This window comes from Anabrus simplex, chromosome 5, assembly GCF_040414725.1.
Source record: "Anabrus simplex isolate iqAnaSimp1 chromosome 5, ASM4041472v1, whole genome shotgun sequence".
NCBI classification, from domain to species: Eukaryota; Metazoa; Arthropoda; class Insecta; order Orthoptera; family Tettigoniidae; genus Anabrus; species Anabrus simplex.
This window is the reverse complement of record NC_090269.1, coordinates 54,166,799-54,183,689: the sequence shown is the minus strand read 5'-3', so window position 1 is coordinate 54,183,689 and position 16,891 is coordinate 54,166,799. Positions and strand designations below refer to the sequence as shown.

Genomic DNA, 16,891 nt, shown 5'->3' with positions numbered 1-16,891 from the left:
TGACTTAACGATTCCAAATAACCGTTCTTTTTCCGTACATGTTTGCATGTTTTGGCCTTATTAGGAGATAATTCATGCATCATGCATATTTTGAAGTTTTGGATTTAATAGCGAATATTTGGACGTTTATATTGCATACTCTGACTGCTCTTCTGACTTTGGCGATACATAATGTTAAAATTGCATGGCAGTGTCTATTATGAATGTTAGTTTGCAGAATTGGGGATCGTTTTTCCACGTTATATGTTTATTATTGAGAGATTTAGAGACAATGTATTCCTGGCATCCTACCTGACAACCCAAGTTAGTACATACGATATAGGGACGGGATATTTGATTGATTTTACTGAATCGATTCATTTGATTCCATTCACGTTACTGAATTGATGGAGTGATCCTACACACGGCACATTAAAGTCACCGTTTCTATTACATCTGTGTGTACTGGTAGGTAGCGATGACAACATTCAATACTCACTAAAAACCAAACCAAACCAAACCCCATGGCACTACAGCCCTTGAAGGGCCTTGGCCTACCAAGCGACCGCTGCTCAGCCCGAAGGCCTGTAGATTACAAGGTGTCGTGTGGTCAGCACGACGATTCCTCTCGGCCGTTATTCTTGGCTTTCTAGACCGGGGCCGCCATCTCACCGTCAGATAGCTCCTCAATTCTAATCACGTAGGCTGAGTGGACCTCGAACCAGCCCTCAGGTCCAGGTAAAAATCCCTGACCTGGCCGGGAATCGAACCCGGGGCCTCCGGATTCAATACTCACTGCTCCAATCAAATCTTCATTCTACAAACTGCCTTCTATAATCTGTCCAACCTTCTGCTTTCTGCTGCAGCCACCTCTTCACATCAAGTTTTGATGTTACAAAACCTTTGCCCCACGGTGACAACTGCATTAAGTAAATATACAGAATTAGATGTAAACATGTTTGTCCGCGTGCAACTTATCACTTAATTGAATTATTTTTACCAGTTTTAGGTCGTAGACAGTCTTTCAGTAGATGACGTTGCTTGCATTGAAATGTCGTATGGCTTTTAGTGCCTGGATATCCCAGGACGGGTTCTCCTGTAGGCGACCTGCGCGTCATGATGAGGATGAAATGATGATGAAGACAACACATACACCCAGCCCCCGTGCCATTGGAATTAACTAATTAAGGTTAAAATCCCCGACCCGGCCGGGAATCGAATCTGGGACCCTCTGAACCTGTACGCTGACCGTTCAGCCAACGAGTCGGACATTGCTTGCATTAAAGATGCACAAGTGGAATTCAGCAAAAAGAATATACAGCAGGACTTAATTTATATAAAATCAAATTCTGGAAAATTGCGTGCTGCAATACCAAAATTGGAAGCTACAGGTCTACCCCTTGTCGAATCGTTAGCAGTTATTGAAGACATTCAAATATGTTTGCAATCATCACAGATAAAGTAGTTGTGTTAGCTAGAGATAAGCTGTACAACGTGATCCGTTCAGAGCATGATTTTGAGTTCAAAAGCGTATACAAGACGTATTATGTGGCGAAAATGCAAAACACGTACAATTTTTTTGTTTTTGTTTTTGCTAGTTGCTTTTCGTCGCATCGACACAGATAGGTCTTATGGCGACGATGGGACAGGAAAGGGCTGGGAGTGGGAAGGAAGCGGCCGTGACATTAATTAAGGTACAGCCCCAGCATTTGCCTGGTCTGAAAATGGGAAACCACGGAAAACCATCTTCAGGGCTGCCGACAGTTGGGTTCGAACCCACTATCTCCCGAATACTGGATACTGACCGCACTTAAGCGACTGCAGCTATCGAGCTCGGTGACGTGCAATTTGATCTCACTTTGTTCCAAATGTTTTCATTTAAGCATGCATCTGTCATTTCTTGTGACGTAGAAAGATCATTTTCTGTGTTTAAGAATGTGCTGACAATCAAGGCAATTTTGAGAACTTAGTTGATGTACAATGTTTCAACAGAAGCTGAAAATGTAACCATGTTGAAATTAATTTTGACAGTGCATATTTTCCAGTTTAATGTGCATGTTTTGCCATGTGGTAGTGCATTAATGCAGGCATATTTTGAGATTTGATAGTGCATGGAAATCCGGGCTCTAGTCATGATATAAAATTCCGTATTCTAACCCGCAACTAAAACCAATGAAGGTTAAAATCCCCGACCCGGCCGGGAATCGAACCCGAGACCCTTTGAACCGAAGGCCAGTACGCTGACCATTCAGCCAACGAGTCGGACACGGACACTCATGGCAGACAATGATTGACACCCGTTCTACGAACAATCCACACACATGTGACGAGGACATGCACGATATTTGTCAAGTTTGATCGATGAGCACAAGGCATTAATAAAGAATGGCACTAGAGAGGCTGTGTAATTGGGTGGAGGGTGCGCTGAATGCTCGTCATTTCGGCCGTTCAGACTTCAGTCAGATATGAGGGGAAATGTAAAAGACTTGTTCTAGACGACCCGGCCAGCTGCGAGGAAGATCATTTCATTGTCATAGAGCCATGCACTTCCTTGTCCAATATCCAGAGACATATGAAAGATTATACTATTATTATTATTATTATTATTATTATTATTATTATTATTATTATTATTATTATTATTATTTCCACTGCTTTTGCCACAACCTGGCAGGATCACGGGTGCGGACTGTGTCGCACATATGGACTTGGTCTTGTTTTACGAGGGATGCCTTTCCTGAAGCCAGCCATATTGTATGCTTCTGCGGTTGTTAATAACGTGGTGTGTTATATGTACAGTTTTTGACGAAAAGTGTATTGGGACAAGCACAATCACCCAGTCCCCAAGCCAGAGGAATTAAACAGACGTTGTTAAAATCCCCGATCCGTCCAGGAATCGAACCCGGTACACTCTGAACATCGTCGCCGTAAGACCTATCTGTGTCGGTGCGACGTAAGTCCCCTAGCAAAAAAAAAAAAAAACAAAAAAAAAACACTCTGAACAAAAGCCCTCGACGCTGATCATTCGGGCACGGAGCCGGGCTAGGATAGCTTTCCTAGACCATCTTGTCTATGCAAAAGGATGTTGTTATTCCTGTTCCAAAGGCAGCAGATGCTGATGAATGGTAAAAATATTGCATCGTTAATTTAGTATCTCGGGCGTGTAAAATTTTAATTCGAAGTATTGTATTATCGAAGAATGGAAAGACAAGTTGAATCCAAAATCCCAGTTCGGTCTTGGAAGAAATGTAGCAATATTCACTCGGCATCTGACCTCAGAAGACCGTAGAAGACTAATAAAGAAAGACAAACCCACGTATTTGGCATTTGTCGATCTGGAAAAGGCGTTTGATAGCGTTGATTGGTCCGAGGTCTGAAAATTCTGAAGATAATCGGGATCAAATATAAGGAAAGATTTATCAACAATCGGTAAAAAAAAAAAAAAAAAAAAAAAAAAAAAAAAAAAAAAAAAAAAAAAACTGCAGTAATCATATTCGAGGGACATGAAAGGGTGAGGTAGGCTCGCAGTTATGAGGAGGAGTGGCAAGCTATTCCTTCCTCCGACATGCTTAGAGTAAAGATGACAACGAGGGCAATCAGCAGACCTCGTCATCGGCTGTATATCGGATAGTGGTCTGTTTTATCGGCTGTAGCTTGAATTTTAACTTTCGTTTAGCCTAAGAATAACGGCCGAGAGGAATCGTCGCCGACCACTCGACACTTCGTAATGTGCAAGCCTTCAGGCTGACCAGCGGTCGCTTGGTAGGCCATGACACTTTGGGGCTGTTGCACCCTGGGGTTTGGTCTGGTTTTGGATGGGGAAGGACTAGGATTCGGGAGGTAGCGACCGTGGTCTTAATTAAGGTACAGCCTCAGTCAGGAGTGGCGATTGGGAATTAGAAGTGGGGGGGGGGCAAAAAAATATATACAGACAACAGAAAGTAGCCGGGTTGAGGGATATAGCCGGGGGGGGGGGGGGGTTATACACATCAAAACTGAACAAATAGCTACAAAATGGTAAGTTTTTGATGCTCTTTGAGCGAATTTCGACAGAGAGGTAGAGGTGGACAGTTTACTAACTTAAGTGCGACAATAATAGTTTTTTTGAGATTTTGATTCAATACTATACAATAAAACATTCACCAAAGCAACAATATTACACAGGTATTACAATTAAATAGAAGTACGGCTTGATTATAAAATTTTAAAATCATTTAGTATTTGACTACACTCTAAGAAACTAACAGACAATATTAATGAGACTGCCAGACTGACGAATGCACGCGGCAAGCGGTGTCCACAACCTTGGCAAAAAATATACCCCTTCCCCATCGCATTTGCGAAATCTCCACTACTTGCTGTGGCGCTGTACAAATCGGTTAGCTGCGACAAACGACATTATGTGCGTATTTTCGATAGTAATTTTGTTAATAATTGAAAATTTACACAAATTGCCTTTTTTAATAATTCCTAGTTTCAGCGGGCTAAAATGGAGAAAGGAAAGAGTCCATTCTTGGTAAATTCCCTTTGGGAATCTCATTATTCATGAAGCCTCCCCTTCTCTTTCCAACTTGTCATCTATGATAGAACATAACTCGCACGAATAAAAGAAAGAACAAAAATCTACGCATTTTAAGGGAAAACAAGACAAAATTTACGATTCGTCATAGTATCGTACAATGGACGTACTATCCGTGGGTTGGATCGTACGATAGTGCACAGCATCAAATTATTGTACATGTACGATCCATATCGTACGGTTGGGAACGATGGTGTGTAAGCACGCCGATTTCGTACGGTAAATATGCCGCCGCGGCAAAATCCGCCTATTGTGTAACCGGCCTATGGCTTTCATAACATCTATTGACTCACTGGTCGTGCTTCGAATGCCAGTACTCAGCACCACCCATACCTCAGCAGCGTCCTTACGATGGGCGTGACGTATATCGTACGGGCCCGCCTGCCCCCCCCCCCAAAAAAAATCGGGTTCCCTCAAATAAAATGTAACAGCTATAAATAACTAATATACCAGGCGGCTCACGAGCGCCGTACTCACTACTTATATTGTCCCGCATGCACTAGTGATGCATGGGATGCCGAATCACTTGTTTTCGAAGGAGTGCTACAACGTGCTGAATTGTGGATGTTGTGAAACAAATAGCAGTCTTTTTATTTCACTCGTTTCATAACACGGTGCATTTGTAAACACGCCAAAGGTACAGAACAGAAAATTTAATAACTTATTAATTTATACACTTGTAGACATTCCACTCTATAAAAGAGTTGTTTCTATGAAACAAATACGGCGAAATACGCGTGTAGAAGGCAGACGTCTATTTGGAGCTTCGGCTACATTCTCACCAGATTCTTCATACACTGACTGACAGTGACAATGCAACACCAAGGAGGAGTGGTTCGAAAGGGATGAAAGTTGGGGAAAAAACAGAGACGGCACGGATGAATAATTGATGTTTATTTCAAACCGATATGCAGGTTACACAATGCGCACGGCATCGACTCAGTAGGATGTAGGACCACCGCGAGCGGCGATGCACGCAGAAACACGTCGAGGTACAGAGTCAATAAGAGTGCGGATGGTGTCCTGAGGGATGGTTCTCCATTCTCTGTCAACCATTTGCCACAGTTGGTCGTCCGTACGAGGCTGAGGCAGAGTTTGCAAACGGCGTCCAATGAGATCCCACACGTGTTCGATTGGTGAGAAATCCGGAGAGTACGCTGGCCACGGAAGCATCTGTACACCTCGTAGAGCCTGTTGGGAGATGCGAGCAGTGTGTGGGCGGGCATTATCCTGCTGAAACAGAGCATTGGGTAGCCCCTGAAGGTACGGGAGTGCCACCGGCCGCAGCACATGCTGCACGTAGCGGTGGGCATTTAACGTGCCTTGAATACGCACTAGAGGTGACGTGGAATCATACGCAATAGCGCCCCAAACCATGACGCCGCGTTGTCTAGCGGTAGGGCGCTCCACAGTTACTGCCGGATTTGACCTTTCTCCACGCCGACGCCACACTCGTCTGCGGTGACTATCACTGACAGAACAGAAGCGTGACTCATCGGAGAACACGACGTTCCGCCATTCCCTCATCCAAGTCGCTCTAGCCCGGCACCATGCCAGCGTGCACGTCTATGCTGTGGAGTCAATGGTAGTCTTCTGAGTGGACGCCGGGAGTGCAGGCCTCCTTCAACCAATCGACGGGAAATTGTTCTGGTCGATATTGGAACAGCCAGGGTGTCTTGCACATGCTGAAGAATGGCGGTTGACGTGGCGTGCGGGGCTGCCACCGCTTGGCGGCGGATGCGCCGATCCTCGCGTGCTGACGTCACTCGGGCTGAGCCTGGACCCCTCGCACGTGCCACATGTCCCTGCGCCAACCATCGTCGCCACAGGCGCTGCACCGTGGACACATCCCTATGGGTATCGGCTGCGATTTGACGAAGCGACCAACCTGCCCTTCTCAACCCGATCACCATACCCCTCGTAAAGTCGTCTGTCTGCTGGAAATGCCTCCGTTGACGGCGGCCTGGCATTCTTAGCTATACACGTGTCCTGTGGCACACGACAACACGTTCTACAATGACTGTCGCCTGAGAAATCACGGTACGAAGTGGGCCATTCGCCAACGCCGTGTCCCATTTATCGTTCGCTACGTGCGCAGCACAGCGGCGCATTTCACATCATGAGCATACCTCAGTGACGTCAGTCTACCCTGCAATTGGCATAAAGTTCTAACCACTCCTTCTTGGTGTTGCATTTGCTCTGTCAGTCAGTGTAAATTAAAATGATGTCTGTGTATTCGTCGTTGCTGAACACCCTAGCCATTGCCGATACGCAGACAGCAAATGTCGTGCTTCTGTACACTAGTACATACACCAGCCAAACGAGGTTTACTAATCCAAGGGGTTGCATTAGACGGGTAGCGCTGAGGAACATGCTGCGAGCGACCGTCCGGTTGTTCTCTCTTCATATTCTGACATAACCTGCCTGCTGGCAATAGTGCCCCTGGTCTGCGGGGCCCCGTAAAGGTCCGGGTCTGCCTTCTTTGCAGGCCCTAACGTTACGCTCCTGGTCCTTACTGTCACAGCCATGAATGAGACTAAGACTTCGGTGGAAGCTACATTTTGCTCCGGCCTGTGCCTGTGCCAAGAGACAGATGTAAAAATACTGCATCCATCAAAAAATGTCAACACAAGGGAGAGTACAACACCGAGCGAATTGGCCGTGCAGTTAGGGGCGCGCAGCTATGAGTTTGCATTCGGGAGATCGTTTGGAACCCCAATGTCAGCAGCTCTGAAGATGGTTTTCCATGGTTTCCCATTTTTACAATTTATTTTACATCACACCAACACAGATAGGTCCTATGGCGACGATGTGATAGGAAGGAGCTAGGAGTGGGAAGGAAGCGACCATGGACTTAATTAAGGTACAGCCCCAGTATTTGCCTGGTTATAAAATGGGAAACCAAGGAAACCCATCTTGAGGGTTGCTGACAGTGGGGTTCGAACCCACTATCTCCCGAATGCAAGTTGATAGTTACGTGACCCAAGCTGCGCAGCTACTTGCTCGGTGGTTTCCCTATTTTCACACCAGGCAAATGCTGAGGCTGTACCTTCCCACTCCTAGCCCTTTCCTAGGAGCGCGCAACTGTGAGCTTGCATTCGGGTGATACTCGGTTCGAACCCCACTGTCGGCAGCCCTGAAGATGGTTTTCTGTAGTTTCCCATGTTAACACTAGAAAAATGCTGAGGTTGTACCATAAGTAAGGCCACAGACGCTTCCTTCCCACTCCTAGCCCTTTCCTATCTCCCCCGTCGCCATAGCTGTCGGTGCGACGTAGATCAACTTGGGGAAAAAAAAAGGAGTACAACATGAACATCAATTCATCTGAAACTAAAGAAATGGAATGCATAGGGCTGGAGTAGATGTCGAAAATCAGGTTAGTGTATACGACAAACAGATTTTTTTTTGCTGGGGGCTTTACGTCGCACCGACACAGATAGGTCTTATGGGGACGATGGGATAGGAAAGGCATAGGAGTTGGAAGGAAGCGGCCGTGGCCTTAATTAAGGTACAGTCCCAGCATTTGCCTGGTGTGAAAATGGGGAAACCACGGAAAACCATCTTCAGGGCTGCCGATAGTGGGATTCGAACCTACTATCTCCCGAATGCAAGCTCACAGCCGCGCGCCTCTACGCGCACGGCCAACTCGCCCGGTGACAAACAGATTAGAGTATATGTAGGATGTTATAATTACGGTACTAAGAGATGAAGCGATTTGAGGTGACAGTTCAAGGACTGATAACCATGCAACAACAATAACAATAACAACAATAGCAAACCATACGTCCATCATGTCGACTTGGTAGCTCACCATATGATTAAAAAAAGATTTATGATTTCTTCAAATTATAAATTAGATCTTCATTCATTAAAGCATAAAAGCATGTACAGTAATTAATGTAGGCCTATAAAGTGATTTTTCCATATTTGTGATATTTCTTCAGTCGTTTGTGTTCGTGCAGAATTCAAACATTCATGGGGAAAAAAGGATCACTTTACACACCAGTTGAGGAATATTATGTTAAATGTTTGTTTCTTTGTCTAACCCTTGCCCCGTTTCTCTACGTGGTCGGGTATGAGGAGAGAAGAATCCGTCGTGATGGGTTTCTATGACCGGATGCCCTCATCAGAGGAATTAATGAGATGATTTTTTTTTTTTTTTTACAACTTGCTTTACGTCGCACCGACACAGATAGGTCTCATGGACACGATGGGATAGGAAAGGCCTAGGAGTGGAAAGGAATCGGCCGTGGCCTTAATTAAGGTACAGTCCCAGCATTTGCCTGGTGTGAAAATATGAAACCACGGAAAACCATCTTCAGGGCTGGCGACAGTGGGTCTCGAACCCACTATCTTCCGCATGCAAGCTCACAGCCGCGCGCCCCTAACCGCACGGCCAACTCACCCAGTATGAAATGAATGACATGATACATGATAGTATGAAGGGAGAGGATGAAACCCGGTGCCGGAACGTAGCCTACTCCTGTCGAATAGCACCAAGGGGTCTGTTCAAGGCTTAACGTCCCGATCCGACGGACGAATCACCATCAGTAGCTTCATATGCCCTCACTCCATATGAGCACTGCGGAGAGGTTTGGAATTTAACCCAGGCTTTTGGCACGCAAGCTAGTGATTAGAAATTGTATACCACCACATCCCCCAGCCGTCGGCCAACATTCTAATGGTGAAAATGTTTTCGAACAACGGGATTCGAACCGGCTAACCTCGGTGTCAGACCGTTTAGATTGCAACGCCTGAACGATCATGGCCACCAGGCAGACTTAACAAATAATAGCCGGGCTGAGTGGCTCAGACGGTTAAGGCGCTGGCCTTCTGACCCCAACTTGGCAGGTTCGATCCTGGCTCAGTCCGGTGGTATTTGAAGGTGCTCAAATACGTCAGCCTCGTGTCGGTAGATTTACTGGCACGTAAAAGTACTCCTGCAGGACTAAATTCCGGCACCTCGGCGTCTCCGAAAAACGTAAAAGAGTAGTTAGTGGGACGTAAAATAAATAGCATTATTATTATAACAAATAATAACTGAAATACGTTTGCGTGTGACTTACCGCCATTTTGGGTGCTGCATGTAGTTGGTGTGCCCTGAAGACAACCAGGAATAAAAATGTCAGTGCCTGCGATGTGAACATTGTCATTCTTGATAGATATCTGCTTCACGTGAGCGCTTTTAAATTATTTTAGTGCCGTCCTGACTCAGCAGAATAACAACGCGGTATTCTCAGCCTTGTATATTGTGGTAACATCAATATGCCGCATAGCTCCTGTATTTTTATGCCTACGAAATGTTTGTAGCATGGTCAGCACATTTTCCTTGTCATGTATACGCCATCTCTGTTCATGTTTCCTGTCATAGGAGGCTTATGAGCAAATATATAAACACTCATCCTATTGTCCTGGATTATTACTGTTGTAAATTCGAATTTCTTCACACTAGAGGCACAAAGCATTTAAACAGAAATAACGAGGTGACCATTTTCAATATTAATTTTGATTCTTGGTTCAGGAACACCATAGCCATGAATGGTTTTTTTTTTTTTTTTAATAGGTCTACTCATGTCGCTCCGCCTCAGATAGGTCTTCTGTCTGTCTGTTAGGTCATCAGCCTAGAAGCTGGTTGGATCCTCATATAGCATCACCAAAGGCTATGCAGTTATAGGGAAACCACAAAAATCAATGGCAGTACCAAAATGAGGCGTACTAGGCAAGATGAGGAGTGAGGTAGTTTGCCATTGCTTTCTTCACTGGGCCAGACAGTGCTATTGTAGCACAACTAACCCTATAAGCAACACCTTTCATGACACTCAGACACACTGGTTGTGATCTGAATGTCATTAATCAGCACCACCCATACCCCAGCAGCTTCCATATTGTCACAGCCATGGATGAGACTGGGACTTCAGTGGAAGCTACACTTTACTCTGGCCTGTGCCAAGAAATGGATGCAAAAGTACTGTAACCATCAAGAAATGACAGCAGGCAGCAGATAGGTCTTATGGGACAGGAAAGGAAGCGCCTGTGTCCGTAATTAATTAGGGTGCAACCCCAAAATTTTCTTGGTGTGAAACTGGAAAACAAGAAAAACCAACTTCAGGGCTGCCAACAGTGGGGTTCGAACCAACTGTCTCCCGAATGCAAGCTGACAGGTACGTGACCCAAACCACACAGACATTCGCTCGGTTCTTTATTGCTGAAAAAGAAATAAATTGTTGTGGGCCATTCAGAGTGATGGATGTCGAAAGAGACTGCTGATAAGTTGCGATCACTCAGTTCACTGTACGTTCAGTAATCAGTAATCAGTAAATCTCTACTGATCTGCATTTAGGGCAGTCGCCCAGGTGGCAGATTTCCTATCTGTTGTTTTCCTAGCCTTTTCTTAAACGATTGCTAAGAAATTGGAAATTTATTGAACATCTCCCTTGGTAAGTTATTCCAATCCCGAACTCCCCTTCCTATAGGCGAATATTTGCCCCAATTTGTCCTCTTGAATTCTAACTTTATCTTCATACTGTGATCTTTCCTACTTTTAAAGACACCACTCAAACTTATTCATCTACTGATGTCCTCCCATGCCATTTCTCCACTGACAGCTCGGAACATACCACTTACAAACCATTATTCTCGTCATTGTTCCGTATTGAAAACAGCTATATCACTAAGTTTACACAAGGAGTATTTTGTGTTTAGGATTAAATAAGGCTGATGATGCCCTATAAAAGAGGGGTGAAACATGTACCTTAAAAATCTGGTAGTTTCTATGTTCATTTGACCACGCAACAGTGGAATGAATTGTATTGAATAGGTGGTGTAATAAAATACTCCTTGTGTAAACTCAGTGATACATACTACTTAGTCGAGCAGCTCGTCTCCTTTCTCCCAAGTCTTGCCAGACCAAACTTTGCAACATTTTTGTAACGCTACTCTTTTGTCGGAAATCACCCAGAACAAATCGAAGAAGCGAATACAGGCACTGTCATCACTAGGGTTCAGAAGTTAAAGACCTGAAGTTGCTATATTTCCAGAAAATAGATCTCAGAGAATTAGAGCAGGCAAAGCTTTATCTGACCCTGTAATAATTAAGAGGAGGATTCCTCAAGGCAGTATTATTGGACCTTTTTGGTTTCTCATATATAAAAATGGTATGAGTAAAGAAGTGGAATCAGAGATAAGGCTTTTTGCGGATAATGTTGTTCTGTATAGATTAATAAATAAGTTACAAGATTGTGAGCAACTGCAAAATGACCTCGATAATGTTGTGGGATGGACAGTAGGCAATGGTATGATGAAATGAAATGGCGTACGGCTTTTAGAGCCGGGAGTGTCCGAAGACATGTTCGGCTTGCCAGTTGCAGGTATTTTGATTTGATTCCCGCAGGCGACCTGCGCGTCGTTATGAGGATGAAATGATGATGAGGACAACAGGTACACCCAGCCCCCGTGCCAGCGAAATGAACTTTTTTTCAGAAATGCTTTACGTCGCACCGACACAGATAGGTCTTGAAGCGACGATGGGATGGGAAAGGCCTAGGAGTGGGGAAGAAAGCAGGCGTGGCCTTAATTAAGGTACAACCCTACCATTTGCCTGGTGTGAAAATTCGAAACCACGGAAAACCATCTTGAGGGCTGCCGACAGTGGTGTTCGAACCCAATATCTCCCGGATGCAAGCTCACAGCTGCGCACATCCAACCGCACGGCTAACGCGCCCGGTATATCTAATTTATTCAGCTTGTAATTCAGTACTATACATTCACTCGCATATAGGCATTGCGGTTTGACTACTGTGTTGTATTTTGAGGTTTTTATAAATATAGGCAATGCAACTCTTGTGTCGACTGCTACTGATAACGGTATTCGTGAGATTGTTTCTAAGATACGAAAGTTACATCGGTCAATATTTATAAACCTCCCGGAATAACATGGCCTGTGCATGCGCTTCATACTCATAGCCATCCTGCGATATATGGGAGACTGCAACAGCCATTATGAAATGTGAAAATATCGTCATAATGATGAAACAGAGTAGCTTTGGTTGACTGGGCAGTACAGCACAACCTCAATCTTGTTTTTGCTGCTAAGACCGATGTTCATTCCGATCCGCTGCTTGGAAGACAGACCATAATCATGATCTGTGTTTCTTCACACCTGATGATAATCTTCAATCACTGCCAATATCGAGACATGCTATGGCAGATTTCCCACACAGCCGACACTGGCCAATTTTCCTTGAAATCCCAATAATAAGATCATTTTCACATAGTAGATGGAACTTCAACTGGACACTGTTTTAAAAAACCTAGATACATGTGTGGGATGGATTCCACCGACAAGAGCTCTGTTGGAGTTATGATAATAATTGCAGCGAAAAGATGTGTCCCAAGAAGCTATCGTAGCGATTATGTACCTGGGTGGACAAAGGAATGTGAGACAATACATAGGAAATTTTGTTTAAGTAATAAAATAGCTATTATCTACTACATAGTCTAGATAAAAGAAGGCATACTAAGTGGACAGAGACAGTTTAATCTGTGGACTTCCGTCATCGAGTAGAAAGACATTGTCTTCCTTGATGAAGCTCGGTGGTGGTAAGCTGCCCCAACGAACAATTGAAACTGTCACACCCAACGATTATGATGATGATGATGCTTGTTGTTTAAACATCTAGGCCATCGGCCCTTAAGTCACACCCAATCAAATTTCATCCAGTATAATTTCTGTTTCAGGAGCCCCACAAAATAACATACAATCAAGTTAAGAAGGAATTAATTTTTTTTTTGCTAGTTGCTTTACGTCGCACCGACACAGATAGGTCTTATGGCGACGATGGGACAGGAAAGGGCTAGGAGTGGGAAGGAAGCGGACGTGGCCTTAATTAAGGTACAGCCCCAGCATTTGCCTGGTGTGAAAATGGGAAACCACGGAAAACCATTTTCAGGGTTGCCGACAGTGGGGTTCGAACCTACTATCTACCGAGTACTGGATACTGGCCGCACTTAAGCGACTGCAGCTATCGAGATCGGTAAGAAGGAATTAAAAGTACTTTGTCAAAAGGAAGCGATTTTGCGTGAGAACATATGAGCAGGTGACAGGGAGATTGTACGTGGCGATTGAACACCATAAATTTGTAAAAAGTGAAAAGTTAGATTCTCACATTCAAGAATGCCAGGCGTATGCTCAGCGTATGATTGCACTAATCGGAGTGCCTTGTGCCTGTGCATTGGTTTGATGTAGGCCAGTTCAGTCAAACGTCCAACAAGTACCGTATGCTAAATACGGAATTTAGTGCTGTTTGTGAAATTTATGAAGTGTTTATTGTAGATATCAGTCACATTTATATTTAAAATAAGGCTGCATATCATAATGGACAACTTTCAAGGTTATATTTCAGCCAGTAATCCTTATATGTCAAGGTAACTGGAAAACGATATGTCCCCTACATTATAATAAATCATAACGTTAAACAATTATAGTGGTATTCATGGGAATGCAATACGTTTAAAAATATGATCAGATTGAGGTGGGTTGTTTCTTAATGTCTCACTAACACTTCGAATGTTTCGGCAAGAGAGGAAAGGGCTAGGATTGGGAAGGTGGCGGTCGTGGTCTTAATTAAGTTACAGCCCCAGCATTTGCCTGGCATGAAAATGGAAAACTACGGGAAACCATCTGACGTCGGTGGGATTCGAACCCACCATCTTTCGAATGCAAGCTCACAGGTACCTCGAACCTAACCGCACGGCCAACTCGCTTGGAATGAGGTTGTAACCAACCGTAGGTTTCTTTCGTTTTAAGGATTTCCGTCCTAAATACTCATTTATGTTGACGGTTCTTTTTTATTGTAATTTACACTTAGCCACAACAGCCGAACATGCTAACGCTCTTGATTCGATTTTGCGGTCAGTTCATATGTCACTGTACGACGATTTTCCTTAGATACCTTTCGAACTACCCTACAATCAGCTGATCGTGACGTTGGCTTTACGTCACAACATGGATGAAGTGGCGGTATTCGCAATCTATTATTATTAATGCTCTAAGCTTTCGGCCAACGGTCTTTAATTTTGCACCTGTGATTTTATAATGCGTATTTTCAACATTTTTCGTCATTCAAGAAACACTGGAAACATGCCGGACGTTCGTACAGTTGGGTTCAGCTAGGCAGCGCTTCTGCCTCTTTATGCTATAGTCTAGGTCGTTGCATTCACTACAGGAAGATATTATTACGTGCCGGCCCCTTGGTAGCTTCTTTCGGTACTTCCAGGAAGGGGCTAGTGACTCATACGAACTGGGACCTCCCAGCCGGCGTGTAGGGTGTGGTCTGCCTTTCCGTGTATTGTTCTCGTCGGCCGGCTTACCTGTGAGTTTCTTGGAGATTCAACGGGAATGTTCTGCCTCTAGTGACATCAGGGAATTTCTCGCTGAAATCTCTTAAGCTATAAAAAGGGAGGCTAGCCGCGGACAGTCAGTCAGTGTTGGACTCGGAGTGACAGTTGGACTCCGAGGTGGAGTCAGTGGACACTCAGTGAGTTGTGGTTCGGTTGCTGGGCTGAGGGCGACAGAGGTGTGGCTGTCGCTAGTGTCCCACCAAGGACTGAACCAGGAGCTGTTGTTGTGGTGTCGGAGAGACCAGTGAGTGTATAACTGGAAACGACAAAACGGAAGACAGTACTGTATGTTCGTATAATTCTGTGGACTGAAGATTGCTGTCAGCCAGCGAGGAAACCCGCTATCGTGAGTGCGAGGAAAAATGGACCTGTGTTGATGTTCGCTGTTGTGGGTATCGTTCTGCGGTCTACAGTATGAGTTGATTGACTGGACTTGGGGAAGTGAAAGAGAGGCTTGAGCGTCCGCAGGTAGACGAGCGGGCTGGAACTCCTACTGTGCCGTAAGGGAGAGAGATTTGTGAATAGACTTGTAATTAATAAATGTGGCCATTCATAACTGGTTAGAATTGTGTGTGTTTGAATATGTGTGTGTGTGTTCATTTATTAGGTCATACTGAAATAAATTAGAGTAATGAAACAGATGGAGTTTTATTCGCAACAATACATTTCATTTCATTCCCACTTCCAGTTTGTAAGAGACGAATTACCCGCCATTTTGTCTGTCTCCAAGTGGCCCATTGTTGTTGTTTGGTAACAACACGTAGAGCAGTTCAATGACAAAATCACACACGTGCAGAGAACGATACCACAGCCTTTTAAATTGTGCGACAATTTGTGAATTTTTTTCTTGCTGTAGTTTCTTAGAAGTTACGCTTTTCGTTACTTATGGCTGTAACTTTTGTTACATTCTGAGAATCCCTGTGTAGCAACCTGTGCCCATTGTTGCGGCGTAGGATATGTCAACGGTATTCCCTGTCTGTTGTAAGAAGCTACTAAAAGGGGTAACCCTAGGCTCTAAACTCGAGACCGCAGGGCTCCTGACCATGTCTGACTTTGCTTCCATGTACTTCTACCAGCTTCACCACATTCATCATTCTATTGGACCTCACTTAATCAACCCTTGTAGTCTTCCGATCCAGACAGTATTTAGCTTGCGAGACCCAGCCAAACTTTTAATTTTCATAGCTTCCTAAACACAGCATATATGTCCCTTTCTTACTCTGATCCGACTCCAACGCTGTTAGGTTTGTGAGACTTAGGAAGTGGACTTGGCCCGGTTTTATGACCGAATGCCGTTCATAACACCAACCCTGTGTAGAAGGATGTATTGAATAATTATGTGTTTCTGCAGTGGTTGGCAGTGTGCTGTGCTGTGTGTGTAATTTGAAGATCTGAAGTAGAACCCCACGAACTAAATAACACTATTGTTGATTTTATGTCCCAATAACTACTTTTAAAGTTTTCGTAGACGCCGAGATGGCGTAATTTTGTCCCGCTGCAGTTGTTTTAAGTGCCAGTAAATCTACCGCCTTGAGGCTTCGTACCGGTACCTGAGCACATTGAAATATCGCCTCTACTCGGTCTGAAAGAAACAGCTCGACTCGCAGCTGAAGGCCGTTACAGTTGTTATTCAGTCATGAACTGCTCATCTCGACGGTATTAAATTATTATTATTATTATTATTATTATTATTATTATTATTATTATTATTATTATTATTATTATTATTATTATTATTATTATATCTGTTTTGCACTGCTCATATCTTGGTCTTTCTCTTCTATTGTAATCCCTTAACATTCCATTAAATGCGACGCATCACAACCGTCTTATTTATTTATTTATTTATTTATTTATTTATTTATTTATTTATTTATTTATTTATTTATTTATTTACCATAGGGTTTGTAACGGTTCAAATCCCGTTACAAGATG

The 16,891-nt window shown here is 44.0% G+C and overlaps 1 protein-coding gene across 2 annotated transcripts in view; it reads right to left on the bottom strand.

Moving 5' to 3' along the window:
• The window catches only part of LOC136873731 (uncharacterized), a 33,530-nt gene extending 23,749 nt beyond the window's left edge, over window positions 1–9,781 (bottom strand). For both annotated transcript variants that reach the window (XR_010860164.2, XM_067146886.2), the window contains exon 1: window positions 9,625–9,781. Coding sequence is in view for 1 of the 2 variants with exons in the window: in XM_067146886.2 (XP_067002987.2) it covers window positions 9,625–9,711 (87 nt within the window). In the remaining variant the exon portion in view is untranslated. The remainder of the gene's footprint in view (window positions 1–9,624) is intronic.
• Between the last annotated feature and the right edge of the window lie 7,110 nt (window positions 9,782–16,891).